We start from the raw sequence: 17,808 nt of genomic DNA, 5'->3' as shown, positions 1-17,808 counted from the left end.
CCATCCGACGGCCTCGTATCCCGGCGGTCGCTGTCAGATCCACCGCGCAACAGAATCGGGGTCAGATCTTGCGCGGACCATTCCCCCACTGACACGGGGGACCCACTCGGGCGTCGCTGTGGCGTGAAGATTCGCCACTCGCCAAACCCCGCACTGCGCCGCGCTCCAACTCTCCGTCGTCACCAACCGCAAGCAGCAGACGTCAGGGCCCACAGGTCAGCGAGATTTGCCCACCAGCACCTGCCAACTGGGCCCACCCGGTCTCCCTCCGCCGCTCACCTACCGAGCTCTACCTCCACCCGCGACGAGACGACCAATTCCATCCGCCCTCGTCGCCTCGCCGGTCGACGTCTCCCCCGCCTCCTCCTCCCATTCGCCCTCCGCGGAATCGCGGGCGAAACCCCGCGTCGCGGCAGCCGATCGCGCCGGATTTCGGAGGCTAGGGCTTGGGCGGGGTTTTCCCATCCCGGGGAGGGAAATGGACGCCTCCGACTCCGGCGGAGGCGGCGCGGCGGCGGATGCCGACGTGGGCGGGCCTCTGTGGGACTGGGACAACCTCCTCAACTTCGCCATCGAGAACGACGACTCCCTGGTCCTCCCGTGGGATACCCCCCTCGGGGCCGACGCCGAGGCCGATCCCGCCGAGGCGGCGCCGTTCCCTACCCTGGCTCCGCTGCATCCACCGCACGCGGACGCGGAGCCGGCACCACACCCCCCTCCGCCGCCACCTGCTGTGGCCGGGGGAAGCAGGCGCGGCGTGAGGAAGCGGGACCCGCGGCTGGTGTGCCCGAACTACCTGGCGGGGATCGTGCCGTGCGCGTGCCCCGAGCTGGACGAGATGGCCGCCGCCGCGGAGGTCGAGGAGGTCGCCGCGGAGATGCTGGCCGGCCCGCGGAAGAGGTCCAGGGCCGCCCCCAGCCGCGGCAGCGGGGCTGCCCCCAGAAGTGGCAATGGTACTGGAGCGGCTGGCCGTGGGGGAGGGGCAGAGATGAGGTGCCAGGTGCCTGGCTGCGAGGCCGACATACGGGAGCTGAAAGGGTACCACAAGCGGCACCGGGTGTGCCTGCGCTGCGCGCACGCTTCCGCCGTCATGCTCGACGGCGTCCAGAAGCGGTACTGCCAGCAGTGCGGCAAGTAAGCCACTGTTTCCCGCCTTCTCATTGCTGTATAGGCTTTGTAGATGACCCACTGTTGTTATCACTAGGATAGACAAGTAATTTCTCGAAGCGCAACCGTTACTGCCGCGCTGAATTGTAGCTATCCGGTACGACCTTAAATGCTAGATTACCGTTACCGATTTCCGTTATTTAACTATTGATCATTTGTTATGGACAGGAAAAAACTCTGCATCTGTTCTTCAACATTTAAACAGTTATTATGTTTATTTGACTTAAGCTAATTTAGAGAAGACGTTTGCATCACAACTTTTGTAGAATCATGTGAAAACCACCAGCGACCGTGTTAGAGAATTCTGTTTCTTCTAGTAGACCATACTAATACTAGTTGAGGACATGCTATATTTGATGTACGAGCACCCTACATTGAAATGGCGAGGTTCAGTTGAAAGCAACATTGCCTAAATCTTTCGGAGTTGCCTGTTATGGATTTTTCATTTGGATCTGGGGTCCAGGCATCCTGGTGGAGGCTATCTAGGTCGGTTGGAACTCACGTAAAGTTACAGATACACTCCATTTTTTAGTAGAGTTAGTATGGTTAATTCTTTTGCAATCACATGGTATACCACCACCCATGCACACCATATGCGAGTGTGTTTTCAAGCACACCCATTGGTTAGCGCCGTCGTAATACATCTGCGATCCCATGAAGTTCCCACCAAGGCACAATTGTGTGAGCAAAAATGTGGGCTCTCGGATTTGGACCCTGGTGGGTGGAGTCGTATACTTACAACTCCACCAAGAGGTGGTTTCAAGTTAGTATGTTCATAATGTTCATTGAACTTTGCAACGAATATGTAGTTATAATTATGATACAACTTTATTTATGAGCCTAGTTAATTTTTATAACAGAGGTGCAATCTGGAAGGGCGCCTCTAATTTTGCATATGGCTTTACCATTACTATGTTAGCCATTTATCACAAGTACTGCAAATACCAATGCCTCTGCTCCTGTTTACGTAACCCTTTTGAGCACTGTTTTAGAGTCTAGTTAATTCTTTGCCTTTGACATGTAACAACGATTACTTGCCCAAACAATCTATTGGTGACTATTCTTCTCTCTCTCTCTCTCTCTCTCTCTCTCTCTCTCTCTCTCTCTCTCTCTCTCTGAACATAGTTCTTTTGCAGGTTCCATGTGTTATTAGATTTTGATGATGACAAAAGGAGCTGTAGAAGAAAGCTGGAGCGGCACAACAAAAGAAGACGAAGAAAACCTGATTCAAAAGACACATTGGAGAAAGAAACCGATGAACAATTGGATTTGTCAGCGGATGGCAGTGGTGGTGGTGAACTAAGAGAAGGTAAGATAAGAATAACATTTTCAGCTTTTTCAGGCAAATTTCTGCCTATTTAGCCAGCTCGGCTTAAAATCTTATTGTAGTTGCTCTGGTAGAAGACATTCATGTTTGAAGTAGAAGCTCAGGGTTTACTGCTCTGCCCTTAGATGTGCCTATTGTCCAGAATCATGTAATATCTGGGGAACATGGGCTTATTTCTAAAGCTAGTGTTGCTCAGTATTTATTTTGGATACACGTGTTATTGATAGTTTACATGCTTAAATGTTTCAATTGACGTTGGAGTAAATCAGTTACCACTATGGATGTAACAATATTCTTAATGTTCCTTAAATGTTTCAAATACTGGTTTGAGCAGCTTCCATTGAAATTTTGTTAGTCAACAAGGCATCAAGTCTGTAACAACTAACAACCAAGACCATGCAGCAACCTTAGCAAATTTGGCAAACCGGAATTGTATTCGTACAACTTTTGCCCTGACCATCACTTTCCAGCTCTCGTGAATGTGCTGCTTGTCCAGGAGGACAAAGTGTTACGCCCAGCCTAGGGGGCAGCAGTCAGGATGAAGGAAGTATTAGGCAGCTGGCCTTAATCAGCTTCAACTAAATATGGATATGCATTTTGTTGTTAGAAAAAAATGGATTATTTCTATTAGTTAGGTAAATCTTTGAGATTAGGTTAGATTGTTTAAGGTGAGATGCATCTATAATGGGACTGGAACATGCTATTACCATTAAGCAATGCTTACTTTTTTTTGTACCCATCCTAACTCTTCTCCCTCACCTACAAATATCTCAATATCGTTCAAATTCTTGGTCACCCATTTTTCAGTCTGCAAAGACAGCTTAAGCTTATGTTCTGAATAACATTTCACAGATTTCTAGCATTGAGCCTTACCATTAAGCATAACCCCTAGCAAATCTATAGAGCCTCACTTGATCAAAACACTGGCCTTGTTTTATTTCCATTTTTTTCTAATGCCTACTCGATTATGCAAACCTTCTATTTTGTGGAAATAGTAGGGAAGAGCCCCACCGAAAATACATTAACATTAAAAAGTTTTATTTATAGCAATGGATCCACATGATCCAAAGAAAAAGAACACTCGAAGTGAAATATGACAAGCTATACACCCTCTAGCACGTCTGTTTAGAGCATCTAACATCGTCAGGGAATTTAGGTTTGATACATCTATAATGGGGCTGGAACATGCTATTACCATTAAGCAATGCTTTTTTTTTGTACCTATCCTAACTCTTCTCCCTCACCTATAAATATCCAATATTGTTCAAATTCTTGGTCACCCATTTTTCAGTCTGCAAAGGCAGCTTATGTTCTGAATAACATTTCACAGATTTCTACCATTGAGCCTTACCATTAAGCATAACCCCTAGCAAATCTATAGAGCCCCACTTGATCAAAACACTGGCCTCGTTTTATTTCCTTTTTTTCTAATACCTAATCAATTGTGCGAACCTTCTATTTTGTGGAAATAGCAGGGAAGGGCCCCACCAAAAATATATTAACATTAATTTATTTTTTATAGCAATGGATCCACATGATCCAAAGAAAAAAAGAACACTCAAAGTGAAATATGACAAGCTAAACACCCTCTAGCACATCCGTTTAGAGCATGGTTTTTGAGTTGCTGTATAGTCGCTGAATAGTCGTTGTATAGTCGCCGAGTTGTTTTCCAAAAATCACGGCGACTCGTGACTATACAGCGACTTTGGTGGACTATACACTGAGTCGCGGCCTTGGCGACTCACTTTTCAGTCACGACTCAAAAATCATGGTTTAGAGCATCTAACATCATCTGGGAATTTAGGTTTGATACAATTGAGCCCAAGTAGCAGCAATATCTGTATCTATGCTTGTTACTGGGGATATTTGTTAAATGCATTTGTTTCTGTTCAGCGCTCTTTTAAATATTCCTTCTCATGTACTCAGAGAGTTTGTGCTATCTAATCTGGAACATTTATGTTTATATCTTTTGTTATACAGAGGATATAGATGGTGCTACCTGCAACATACTCGAGACTATTCTCAGCAACAACGTAATAGACAGAGAAACACCGGTGGGATCTGAAGATATGCTTAGTTCTCCAACCTGTACACAATCCAGCTTGCAAAATGACCAAAGTAAAAGCATAGTGACTTTTGCAGCGTCTGTTGAAGCCTGCATTGGTACAAAACATGAAAATGCCAAACTTAACAATTCTCCAGTGCATGACACCAAGAGTACTTATTCATCATCAGTAAGTTTTTCCCCATACAAATTCGTTTTATTTATTTCGCTGGGATTGTTCTGAAATATCAATATTATTTTCTTTTAGTTTGGTGGAACCTTCTCCTTTCCTCCCTAATGCTTGTAGTAATATTGTATCATCATTCTAGTGCCCCACAGGACGTATTTCGTTCAAGTTGTACGACTGGAATCCTGCAGAATTTCCTCGGCGTCTACGGAACCAAGTATGTAACTGGGTATAGCGTGTATGGATGGTATTTGCAGGTCAAAAAAATTGTTCTAACTCAATGCTACACTTTATATGCAGATATTTGAGTGGTTATCTAGCATGCCTGTTGAGCTGGAGGGCTACATTCGTCCTGGTTGTACAATACTAACTGTATTTATTGCGATGCCACAGCATATGTGGGACAAGGTGTGAATCTGCGAATCTGTTAAATCCAAACCACCAATTTCTCCGATCTAAATGAACACAGCTTTTAGATGCATCCAAATAAAGATACACTATCATGATTTGGTTTAAGATAATTTCGTTCTGTGCAACAGACAAACAGTTACACCAATTGCTAATTATAGTACTACCTCTGGTCCAAAATTGATGCCTCTATGGCTTGTGCAAAGTCAAAGTTTACCTAGCGTGACAACTTAAAATGAAATGATTCAGCTTGCTGTGAATTTTTTTTATTACATCATAACCTTTTTGACCTTTACCAACATTTCATTAATGTGTATCTGCATTTTCATTTCAGTTATCAGAAGATGCAGCAAATCTTGTCAGGGACTTGGTAAATGCTCCAAGCAGTCTTCTTTTGGGTAAAGGGGCCTTCTTTGTTCATGTCAATAACACAATATTTCAAGTGTTGAAAGGTGTGTGCCATGTAATTTGCAATTCCATAACACAAGGACACTGACCATATTGATTCTGTATACTTCTTGAACTAAATTGTCCGTACACAACGTATCAGTTTTAGGAATTTATAGTTCTGTATAATTCTTAAGTACTCTCTCCTTGCTGATTGCATACAGTTATAGGAATTTACACTTTAACAATGACTCACGGAGAAAAGACTGCATTAGCCCCTTTTGCTGGACTACTAATTATGTTTTGAAGTTGTGCTACTCTAGACCATGCTAAAAATAGCCTCACTAGACTCTGCCACTGATCACAGACTCACAGCTATAAGTACTGGTTAAAGTTCCAAATATACTCTCAAAAGCTAACACTATTTGCATGTGCTACGACAAGTTGCAGTGTCTTTGAATTTTATATGCCTAAAAGAATTCTCTCATGAATAGATAACCCCTTGTTTTTTCAGTTGTTCGATGCAAGGATCCTGGTCTCATTCCACTGACATGCATAGTTTTAATGTGTACAAATAATCATGAAGTGTTAACACATTTGAGCTTTTCGTAATTAGCACGTGAACTATTGTCATTTAACCGCATAGAACTACATATTATGGCACCTTTTTGTTTTTAGCCTTTTATTACGGAAGTACCTGATTGTTAACCGAGGATCGTAATGTTTGTACTTAAGATGGAGCCACGTTGATGAGTACCAGATTAGAGGTACAAGCCCCCAGGATCCATTATGTTCATCCAGCGTGGTTTGAAGCAGGAAAACCAATTGAACTCCTTGTTTGTGGAAGTTCTCTTGATCAGCCTAAATTCAGGTATGACATGCCCTTGCACATTGTGGTGTTTGGCTGATTTCTGCTGGCTGTTTCCTATCATGTGGTACCACATCTCTTGTTTGAAAACTTCTATTGAATGTCTATGTTTAAAACATAGCATCTCTTGTCAACAATTTGTGATGTGTACTCTCGAGTTAGGGGATGAAAACGGACGGAACTGAGTCGCGCCAAATTTGTTTTCATATTTTTTTCGCGGAAGCAAAACCAAATACAGAAACTCCGGAAACAAAAACAGAAACAGATATTGTCGAAAATAGACGGAGCGATGCAGATATTGGACGGAACCATGGGAACACTTGAATCATTTGAAAAAATCTCAAGCATTCAAGCAATCCAACAAAGTTGTTCTGTAATTCTAGCATGGTCCCTGATTTGCTATTTAATACGGGAAGGTCAAACCATGGAAAACTCCAGGAATGCATAAATCGATTACATTGTCGCCAATTTTGGGAGTATCCGCTTTGGAAGTTAGGCTTGACAAGGTCATGTAATGAGCATGTTGGAGTGGGCCATGCACACAAAACCTAAAACAGAAATTCCATATTAGCTGGTTTCCGCGTCTGTTTCCGCTGGAAAACCTTGTTTTGTTTCCATTTCCGCTAAAAAAATTCTGTTTCCATTTTGCGCAATTCTGTTTCCGTTTTTCCACGAAAAGTTGGAAATTTTCCGCTCCACTTTCATCCCTATCTCCAGTGTCTACTTGATGAAATTTGACCTTAGCTTCTACAAAAATAATTCTCTAAGAGACATGGAAGTATACAGTTGTGAAGCTTTTCTTCCCGTGGAGAAAACAACCCAACTTTTACAGATCAGGATAGGGTTATGTGATGCAGTTGATGACTTGATGTTGGCTTTAGAAATGTCAATTTTCATTTTTTAGAATGACTCCAAATGTGCAGTGCTAGCCTGGTTTTTCCAGTCAAAGTCATATAAATTATTTAACTGCTCTTCTGTTCAATTTTTTTTTTGAGATGTCTTCTATTCATTGTTGATCACCTAGAGAACGCTGGTGGATATGGGCAATTCCTTCTATTATTACACTTTAAGAACCTTAACGGCCGATAGATGGATTTTGTTTCCTTCTTATAAACTTAAATCTGTGCACTAGTAGTTTATATTTGGCAGTCAACAGGATGAGCACATTAGTTCTTGTAGATAAGCTCTTTCTAGATGGCAATTTTTTGTACTTTTGCTATGGGTTTTGTAATGCTCCATGGGTGGTTGATCCCCATTTAATTTAATTTATGTTCTCGTGCAGATCACTTCTGTCGTTTGATGGAGAGTACTTGAAGCATGATTGTTGCCGTTTAACATCTCGTGAGACCTTAGCTTGCGTGAAAAGTGGTGATCCTACACTTGATCCTCAACACGAATTTTTCCAGATAAACATCACTCAAACAAAGCCAGATAACCATGGACCTGGTTTTGTGGAAGTAAGTAAACATTGCCTTTAATGAAACTGAGCAAATTTCTTCTAGAGTCTGGTACATAGTAATCTACATTTTTTTTTTCTAGTGACACCCATCTAGTAATCTGGGATACGCATATGTCGGGCATTAGATTGTTTTGATGCCCTGGCAGTCCTACATAGACAGTGATTAATGTGCATGAACTTATGTTGTACTTTTGCATTCTTCCCATGATCTGCCTGAAGGATTGTACCAAATTAGCAGAGAACTTGCCTAGGAGGCTTAAGGTGTGCGTTTTTGTATGGGTTCGTAAGTAGCACATCAATACTTAGAGACATGCCACTCTACAGCATACAGCTTCAGCTCATATTCAACTTTTGTTCGTGCACTTCAGAAGTGAAAAACAACATCATTGATGCTGAACATATTAGAATATATGCACTTGCAATATTCTCTGCAAAAGTAGGATCGTAGGTGCCCACTTTGCAAAAACACAAGCATAACATACTTGTTTGACAATATATGTTTATTACATAGTACTAGGCGATGGAAAACTGTATCAAAATAAGTGCATAACGGGGATTCATGGTTCATGCTTATGCACACTTGTGTGATAAAGATACACAGTACATACAGTTACACATAAGGCATTGGTATATTTTGGAAGAATTTCGGCAAAGACGATGCAGTCTTGTTTGGCATACCGAAACTGCATAGTGAGCTACTATTATTATGGTCGTTAACAAATATGGGTGTGTAGAAACCACATCGTAATTACACCTTGAATTAATATAATTAAAAGAAGACAAATTTTCATTTCATTCTTTTTATGGTCTTTGCAGTTTTTAAGCGGTTCCAATTGCACAGTCTTTATTACAACTGTTAACAATCATCTAACTGGATGAAACTTCAGATTACAGTGTCATTCTCCCACACTTGATGTAGTTGTATATTTTGTTTGTTGATCCAGTTCTGTGGTTTTTTCCTTCTACAGGTGGAAAACGTGTTTGGGCTATCAAATTTTGTCCCTATCCTTTTCGGTAGTAAACAGTTATGTTTTGAACTAGAGAGGATACAAGATGCTCTTTGTGGTTTTTCTCACAAGCACAAGGTTGCTACTTCTGACCCTGAACATCGGGAACTTCAACAAACTGCAATGTCGGGATTTCTGATAGAGATTGGGTGGCTAATAAGGAAGCCTTCTCCAGACGAATTTAAAAATTTGCTGAGTAAAACAAATATCAAGAGATGGATATGTGTGTTGAAGTTCTTGATACAGAACAATTTTATCAATGTTCTGGAAATAGTTGTACAGTCATCAGAGAACATCATAGGGTCTGAGATTCTTTCGAACCTGGAAAGGGGAAAGTTGGAACGTCACGTCACAACATTTCTTGGATATTTAAGACATGCCCGAAACATTCTCAATCACAGAGCTCAACAGAACAAGGAAACACAGCTTGAAACAGCGTTGCGTGGTGACATTACTTCAAACCAGCCAAACTGGGGCACCTCTGTGCCACTTGGTAAAGAAGTAAGTTCTGTCGTGTTGCAAGTTAATACTAGTGAGTATTATAATAGTCATGATATGCTTCATCGTGGGTGCACCTTTTCATATCAGCATCTCTGAATTAGTCATGATATTGCTGGAAATTTCACAGTACTCGCAATATGGTACTGGCATACACAATCCTTGTAGTGAGCCTGGTTCACACCTTGCTTGATATAGGTTCATAAGAGCTTGGTTTTTAAGGCGTCCGCCTTAGGACAGTTAGGCGACAAGGCGCCCTTGGCAGTGCCTTGGAAATTTGCCCGGTTTAGGCGCTTAGACGCCCGATTAGGCGTCAGAGAGGGGGTGGAAAGCCTTGCCGCCTTAAAAATATGGTTAAGAGAAATATAATCATGACTGATCAATATGCTCTAAGTGCCACGTGCTTGTTCAGACACTTCAGAGTTGATCTCCTGATGCGATCTTTTTTACTTTGAAGCTGAATGTTATTTTTCTTTGAGGGAAGAAGATGAATTTTCTTAACCTCTGAAACTTTGCTAATGCCAGAATTTCCGTATGTATGTGCTTTACATTAGGTTAGTTGATTTTGCATTTTGATAAGCATAGTGAGTCGGAAACATTATCATGAAATGAGTTCTAATGATAGTTAAAAATACCTATTTTGCCTGTAAATGTAACCATCGGCTCATTACCATTGTGTGCTACAAACATGCAAATCATGGTCACTTGCTCAGTAGTCAGTACTACAGAAATCAGTGGAAATTGTAATACTGACCACAGTTCTTAAACAAATTTCTAGGTATAAAGGTGTCCTATTTTCAAAAAATCAGCTCATGTCTGTCTATGTCGGTTGTTGAACAAGATGTCATGTAGAATAGCTTAAATCTAGACTATGGTTGAAGAGCTCATGCATTTTACCAATTATGTATCATGTATCAACGTGAGCTAGCAGCAGTCATTCAATTTGGCAACACAACATGACATCTCCTAGGGTCCACTCAACAAACCAATTCTGTCGAGTGGACCCTAGGGTTGTCATGGTCGAGTAACTTCTGCTTTATGAAAGCGGCGGCACATTATTATTGCATTTATGATCATGTGTTCAGTCATTCTACATGTGAACTAAACTATTATATATGTTCTGTAATCTCTTGCAGAATGTTGGTGCCAGCAGTGAGTTTAGTTTGCACTCTCCGACAAATGTTGAGTGTGAGGAGGAAGAAAGTGTGCCACTTGTGACTAATAAGGCTGTGTCACCTAGGCAATGCTGCCGCCCTGAGATGAATATTCGATGGCTCAATCCTGCTTCGGTTGCTTCTATGCCAGGTGGTGCCATGAGAATGCGACTTGTCACGACTATGGTAGTCGCTGCTGTATTGTGCTTCACGGCCTGTGTTGCAGTCTTCCACCCAGATAGAGTAGGGGTTCTTGCAGCTCCAGTAAAGAGGTACTTGTTTAGCGACTGCCCACCATAGTTGATGTTAGGTTAGACTAATTTTTCTTGCTCTTGCTTTCGCCTGTACCATATGAACACACCATTCCATCGAGGCATAGCTTGTTTGTATCTGTGATCAAATGCCTTTTCCACCATTGGGCAATGCAGACCTGCATCTTTTTGTTAGGAACTCTGACATAGATGCCTGGAGTTCTCAACTACCAGGTGTATGAAAAGGTTTGAAGGGCCGAGTGAATAAAAAGATCGGGTTTCACATTTTCTATTATCATGTACAGTTGTTGGATAAGTGGGAAGCTTAACTGATCTATATCTAACCTGAACATTTTTCCAAATCCCGGGTCAGGAGAGTCATCTGGTGGGGACCATGATTATGCATCTGAAAATAATTAGCATCTTACATTATACATCATGGTGCACGGATTCTGTTTCTAGCATCACTTCAGGTTGATGGTTGCAGAGACGCAATGCTCTGTTATGCACATAAATGTTACAGAAAGAGGAGATGCCAGGACAGAGGAAATGGTGGATACATCTACCGATCCATGATGGCAGCTTTCGCCGGGAACATGGACTGTTTTTCTACATGAACCCGCCTTGGAAATCTCGTTAAAGAAATTAAAAAAAAACTCGTTAAAGCAAAAGGATAAATGTATTGGAACTTGGGAAGTGTGTTTTACGTGTTCCTTACTCCACGTCTCCACTCATGCACCCACATGGTTAATATCATCGATGAAGGATAGTAGCAGCTGTGAAATCAAATACTCAGCAAGTTCTTAAGCTGTCACTGTATCACACTGGCACAATCTGGAACTACGAAGTGGAGACCAAACAACAGCAGCGGAAAACGACAGTCCAGGCGTCGAGAACTTGCAACACACGATCACAAGAAAATAATGCAGTTGGTGTTCTGTTGGTACTGGCATATGATGACAAGGCAACAACCATCGATTCTATAGATCGATTTGGTAAGCATACTCCAAATATCCAACCCCGATAATAGCTGTACCAAATTCAGTAATAAACTACCCAAAATAATAGATTCATAGGGCAGTTCTTTCATCAAGATCATTGCAAAGTGCCAATACAAAGTTGATCCATTGAGACAATCCATAATATGTACAACCATATCAGGATACATGTGAGTTAATCTCAATAAGTCCCATTAAGGTCATGGACATCTGGTGTTGATCTGTAACCTCCTGCTCAGTTACAAGCTTCATTCTATGCATTGTGTTGTAAGGGCAGCAAAGAGCAAAGCTGCAACACCCCTCCTTCCAAGAGCCGGCAAAATCAAGTATGCCATTTGATCAAATGGACAATAACATTTACAGTTTACAGTGTGGATGTTACATCTACATGCATGGGGGCCGGAGATGAAGAGAAGCGGAAAAAGCGCCGTGGCCACCTTGTTTCTTGCTCACTACTACCTAGAATGCTTAGGGTGTAATCTTCTATTGACTTGTTTCGTTTGGCATGGTTGGGGGGCTTTTCCTAAATGCATGCTTTCTGCAGCGCTGGAAAATGCTATCATATAGCAAATCAAACTGCACCCCAGCTCTTTCTCGATTTACAATGAAAAGGATGTGATCACCTTCAATGATCTTGTAGTACCTGCAAATCAATGGAGCAATCAGTTTTACGTGAACAAAGCACAAAGTTTGTGCTATCTTTACAGTGCCACCCAGTTTACTGTCCATTTGAATCCGGTATGGAATTTGCCTAGTATTGTTGATCAACAAAGTTATGCACAAGTGTATTTTTATGACTTAAGAGAACTGGAATCTATCCAGTTCCATCAAGGAATTTAAAACAAGCTTCAGAAATGTGGTACTAACCATATCCCAGGCTGCAAAGGATGGCAGTCAGAATCATCTACTACAAAACGGTTAGGGTGCTCTACTGGAATGCGAGGGTGCGTCATGGAAATCGTGTTCAAAGCCCCATCATTATCTTCCCAATCTTCATCCCTGAGTATCATCAGAAAGTATATTAAGAACATGGACAACAAATGAATTGCAAGTATTTTAGCAAGATAACAGAAGGAACCATAAGCAGTATAATGAATAAATTTTGGCTTGTAACAGATGTTTTCACCTGTATCCTTTGTAAGGAAGAGGTGCACTTTGAGGGTGCCGCCACATACACATCTGGAGAACTCTGAGAAAGAGCATTGGGTGAACCCCAAGGACGCTTGAGGGTACTGTAATTCCAAATAGCTTTCGCGTTCTCTTTGTGGCATAACTGAAGTAGAATGTATTGGGAAAGGTCTTCAAGGTAGAGTTAAGTCTTAGCGATCCTTGGATTGTGAGGTCAGGGAGAATCCAATCTCCTGAGGAAAATGGACCGGTATTCCCCAGCAGCAGATCAACTAAACCAGAGAGTCCAACTTTCCTCCATGACATTTCGAAGTGATCAAAGCCAAAATTGTAGTAATTCTTCAACCAAGGAATGTCTAGCCAGTCATAGACAATGACGCCAAGCCGGCATAGCTGAAGAAGACAAATCGATCTCATGGATCTCCCATCTTCAGCCCTGAAATTAACAGAAAGCGAGACATGGTGAGAATGGTATGGAGACAAACAAATATAGAGTCACAATGTCTTTCAAAAAGTAAAAAATACGGAATCACATTAATCGTCAGACTTCAAGGAAACACTTACAGCATGCCATCGAAGTAAGTTCTCGTGGTTCCATTAAGCGCGCCTGACAAGGAAGTAAGGCTCAAAACCCAGTCTTCAGAAGTATCATGCCCAGGGAAAGCCTGATATTAGTATTAAACAATGTGTTAGAATTATAGCACCCATATCGATACAACATAGTCATGATATGTAGCATCGTTATCTATATAATATAATCACGAAACTTTCGAATTAGATGGCCCAAATTTAGTGACCTTTGCCCCAACATTAATGTGTTTAATTCAACTAATGAGTCAAATGAAGCCTCATAATTGCTAGTTCCTCCTGTATGGCCTTAATTCTATTTGAATGTTCAATACTAAATTTATTGTACCACTGATATTGAGTAAAAATATGCCCTACAATGTTTCGTATTTTTTTGGCGGCATGAATATTTCTAATGCACGACGATGCATAGTGTTTTGGAACAGAAGAGCATGCCTCCAAGCCACCAGCATAAAAACGCAACAAGCAAGAACAGCTTTTCCACATGCCTAAAGCCAAGACAGGACACGAAATCAAACAGAGATGCCTCATTTTATAGCTGCAAAAGCGCACCGCAAACAGCATAATTTGGACCAATCCTAGAAAAGCGCTTTAACCGACTTCATGCGATTGCGGTGATGCTATTTTGGATGGTTTGGAAGAGTACTCCTAGTCACAAGAAAAGGCCCCTTAGAAGGCAAGATAAGCATGAGCATTCGACCTCCTCCGGGACAAAGAGCTATTGCTGCCGAGTAAAAACTGAAATCCCTCGCTGCACGTACCTTATCTGCGAGCATCTGGTGCAGCACCCTCACGACCTGCGCGCCGGCCGAGTGCCCCACGAAGTGCACCGGGTTGTGCTCGTCCCACACGGGGTAATGCCCTGCGAACGATCAGAAACCGCAGATGATTCAGAACTCTAAATTGACATGATGCAAGGCCGTAGTGATGCTGTTGTGTTCATCGGGAAATCAAGTTACCTGTATCATAGATCCTCCCGAACCGTGCGTGCCCGTAGACCTGGCTGTGCTCTGGGCCGTAGTCCACCTGCCCTCCTTTGAGGTAGTAGAAGAGCTCGCGCGCCCTGCAGCCATCAGATTCCCCAACAATTAGGTTGCCATCCAACTATAGAAGAAAAACTTGTTGAAAAGTAAGGACGATGGGCGGACGCCAAATCGTAATCGGCGAATTCAGGGGGACCCGTCAAAGTTTAATAAATGCGCAACCACCAAATGATGAACCAAGTTTTGCCAAATTGTCATTCTTCCGACCCACCACCCACCTGTCGTGGATGCTGGTGAGCGAGCCCAAATCCGGGACGAGCACGCGGTCGTCCTTCTTCTCGGCGCCGGCGAAGTAGGAGAGCCCCCCGAGCCTCTGCGCGCGGAGCAAACAATGAAAAAAGTCAGGCAGGCAGGCGCCAATTGGAACGCGTGGGCGGACGCCTCGCCGGCATTTCACCGAACACCCGCCCGCAAAAAAGGCACGGGTAAAGTACGCACGTACCCCCTTGCCGAAGCCGAATATGCCGTGGACGAGTACGATGGGCGGCGGCGAGCCGTCGAGCACGACGGGCGCGTGGTCGTCCCCCACGGCGGCGGCGGCGACGTCGACGAGCCCCGCCTCGACGGCGGCGGGCGTGGCGGGGCGGCGCAGGAGCGGGAAGCCCGAGGCGGCGGCGGCCTGCGAGATGTCGGCGGCGACGGCGGAGCTGAAGACGTAGAAGCCGAAGAGCAGGTGCACGGTGGCGCTGACCCCGAGCTCCACCAGGCCCAGGATGAACCTCGCCATCCCCCGCCGCCGCTCTCCGCGGGCCCAGTCACCTCGCGGGGGCGGGGCGGCGGCCAATCCGCGCGCGCGCTCGGTGGTGGTGGCCGCGGTTTGCCCCCCTTCTCCCCTGCTCCTCCGCTTGTCTCCCCGCAGGAGGAGGAACAGGAGGAGGAGGAGGGCTCTCGACTGCGGCTCCGGGGCACCGGGGCGCGCTCCGTTTTATGTGCCTGGCTGCCTTGGTTCCGTCGCTGGCGGGCCGCTTGCTTTCGCTCGCCGAGGCGGAGGCGGAGGCGGAGGGGGACGTCGCGGTCCGTTGTCGACGGAGGCTGCGTGCGTGCGTGGTGCGATCTTCTCTTCTTCTCCGGCTAACTTTGGGGGACGAGTCATACGGTTTTCCTATTTATAAACGCGTGCGGTCGATGATGTGAATTGTGATTCGGGTCGCAGCTGGGCGCTGGGTGGGGAAGCATGGCATGGGGGGCGTCGAGGTGTTGGTTGGTGGTTGGTGGCGGCGTCGTCTCGGGTTTTGGGGTGGACGCGGCAGGGTGCCGCGGCGTGGAGCGGATTGGGTGCCCAGTTTGCTAGCCAATGAGGTTGGCAGAGGCGGGTCCAACCCCGAGCGACGAGCGTTTGCTGTTGGGTCTTTTTTTGTGGCCGGGACACCGGAGCCGTTTCCAATTTCCTCCACTTGTTGTGGCTGCAAATCTGTGGCGTGGGGAAGAAGCTTCTCGACGAACCGGGAGCATCACGAGGCCAAATTCTCCACGTGAGGCAAAGGCACTACTCCTGAACGCAGCGTTAGGGTTTACGTGATAAGGAGTACTTCATCCGTCCACAAGTAAGTGTATACGCGGGTTTTTTAAGATAAATTATGAAAAGGAGAAAAAAATGCATTGAAAAAATGCATCTCTCATCTTTAATTATTTCACCCCCAATGAGCCAAGTGCACGTAGAAAACAGAGAACATTTACTCAATATTATTAGGTTTGATTTCCGTGTGATGAGAGAGAAGCAATTAAAATGCATTGGAAAGATAGGAGTACACTCTTTTATGGACAAAGTTTAGAGCTAGATATCCACTTATTTGAGGACGGAGGAGTAACTAACAAATCAGAGCGTGCTTATGCTGGTACTCCCTCCATACCGGTTTACAGGGTAATTACATTTTTTGAGAAAAACAATTACTACAAATTTAGTTAAGAAAATATAAGATTTATGTCTTAAAAATTATACCATTGGATTCATATTCAAAAGAAGTTTTAAACAGTATATTTTTTATGATATATATATATATCTTATATTTGTTGACTAAATTAGTAGTCAAAGTTTTTTTTTCTCGAAATACGTAATTGCCCTGTAAACCGGTTTGGAGGGAGTACTACAGTTTTTATGAGGATTAATGTTGATAATGCTTTAGAGTATTGGGTAAAATCGCTGTCGTCACCCAATTCACTACCACGACGAGGAAGGATGTGTTTGGTTTGAACCCAAACTAGCCCAACAAAATAAAGGTATGACCAATATTTTGGCGAAGGGTTGTGCGTCCACAACGCACCCCCAGGCGTTGGCGAGAATTGCGCGAATCACATGTGGGATTGGGCGAACCAATATTTTCGTAGCAGTCCAAATGGAAGCCAAATTTTGCGGGTGGGCCAGAAAGTTGGTAGGGTCAGCGTCGGCAATAAACCAAACATACCCGAAACTACCACATCGGTCTAAGAACACAATCATAATTTGATTCTACCGATAAATGTGACAAAAAGATCAGTGTCAAGCTCTAGTGTTCCACAATGTTACAATGTTTCTCGGTCTCAGACCGAGCAAAGATATTACACTTGATCCAATGTTTTCGATCTCTGACTGCGCAAAGATGATCATTAAAATGTGGGCGATATGGAGGTCCAGGAATAGCTGGACACATGATAGAGGCTTTTTTCAATCCTACAAAAGCCATGAAGATGGATACGGAGGCCCGGGCTGTCTTGGTTCTTCCGAATAATTTGCCAAAGGTCCTACCTAATCATGGATGGCGTGCACCTGAATAAGGTTTGGTTAAAATAAAGACTGATGGTGGTCTAGCCTTTGATGCTTGGAAATGAGGCGCGGGAGGCGTTGCAAGATCAAGGTCCACCTTCCTAGGAGCATGGAGTAAACCCTATGAGGGGGTGACAAATCCTCTCATTGCCGAGGCCTTGGCGCTGAGGGGTGGTGTGATTTTGCTCGTCTTCGAGGATATCCAAGTTTGGTGTTGGAGACCTACTGCCTGGAGATGGTGAATCTCTAGAACGCTCGTCACGACTCTCGATCGGTTGTGGCACTGATTATTTGAGAAGTAGGAGAGCTAGATTATAATTTTAATTCCTTTGTTATTCAACATACTGTACGATCAGTGAATTTGAAAGTCTCGACTCATCTTTTTGCCAAGTTGGCTTGCACATTGATGGTGATGGGTAGTTGCCTTGATAGTGTTCCAGACTTTCTTGCAACCACTCTTCAAGTTAGTGAAGTTGTTCTGGTTTGTGTTGAATAAAGGTCTCTGATTTCGCCGAACAAAAGAAGACCTACCGTTACATCAAGTCACTAACGGG

At 43.9% G+C, this 17,808-nt stretch overlaps 2 protein-coding genes across 2 annotated transcripts; one reads left to right on the top strand and one right to left on the bottom strand.

Moving 5' to 3' along the window:
- Positions 1-466: 466 nt before the first annotated feature.
- Positions 467-10,859, top strand: LOC124707835 (squamosa promoter-binding-like protein 9). Its single transcript, XM_047239527.1, has 10 exons — positions 467-1,134; positions 2,304-2,476; positions 4,475-4,728; positions 4,868-4,942; positions 5,026-5,133; positions 5,468-5,585; positions 6,256-6,391; positions 7,671-7,845; positions 8,816-9,355; positions 10,489-10,859. Exons 1-10 carry the CDS (start codon positions 479-481, stop codon positions 10,804-10,806), a joined length of 2,553 nt encoding a protein of 850 aa, XP_047095483.1. The 5' UTR covers positions 467-478; the 3' UTR covers positions 10,807-10,859.
- Positions 10,860-11,797: 938 nt separating this feature from the next.
- LOC124707834 (lipase-like) lies at positions 11,798-15,254 on the bottom strand. The gene is made up of 8 exons (XM_047239526.1): positions 14,957-15,254; positions 14,733-14,827; positions 14,431-14,534; positions 14,233-14,333; positions 13,448-13,548; positions 12,882-13,319; positions 12,623-12,754; positions 11,798-12,398 (listed from the first exon to the last, which is right to left on the bottom strand). The coding sequence occupies exons 1-8, from the start codon at positions 15,239-15,241 to the stop codon at positions 12,239-12,241; spliced, it is 1,416 nt and encodes a 471-aa protein (XP_047095482.1). The 5' UTR covers positions 15,242-15,254; the 3' UTR covers positions 11,798-12,238.
- Between the last annotated feature and the right edge of the window lie 2,554 nt (positions 15,255-17,808).

This window comes from Lolium rigidum, chromosome 4, assembly GCF_022539505.1.
Source record: "Lolium rigidum isolate FL_2022 chromosome 4, APGP_CSIRO_Lrig_0.1, whole genome shotgun sequence".
Taxonomy (NCBI): domain Eukaryota; kingdom Viridiplantae; phylum Streptophyta; class Magnoliopsida; order Poales; family Poaceae; genus Lolium; species Lolium rigidum.
The sequence above is the reverse complement of the archived record's forward strand: the minus strand, read 5'-3'. Positions and strand labels throughout refer to the sequence as shown.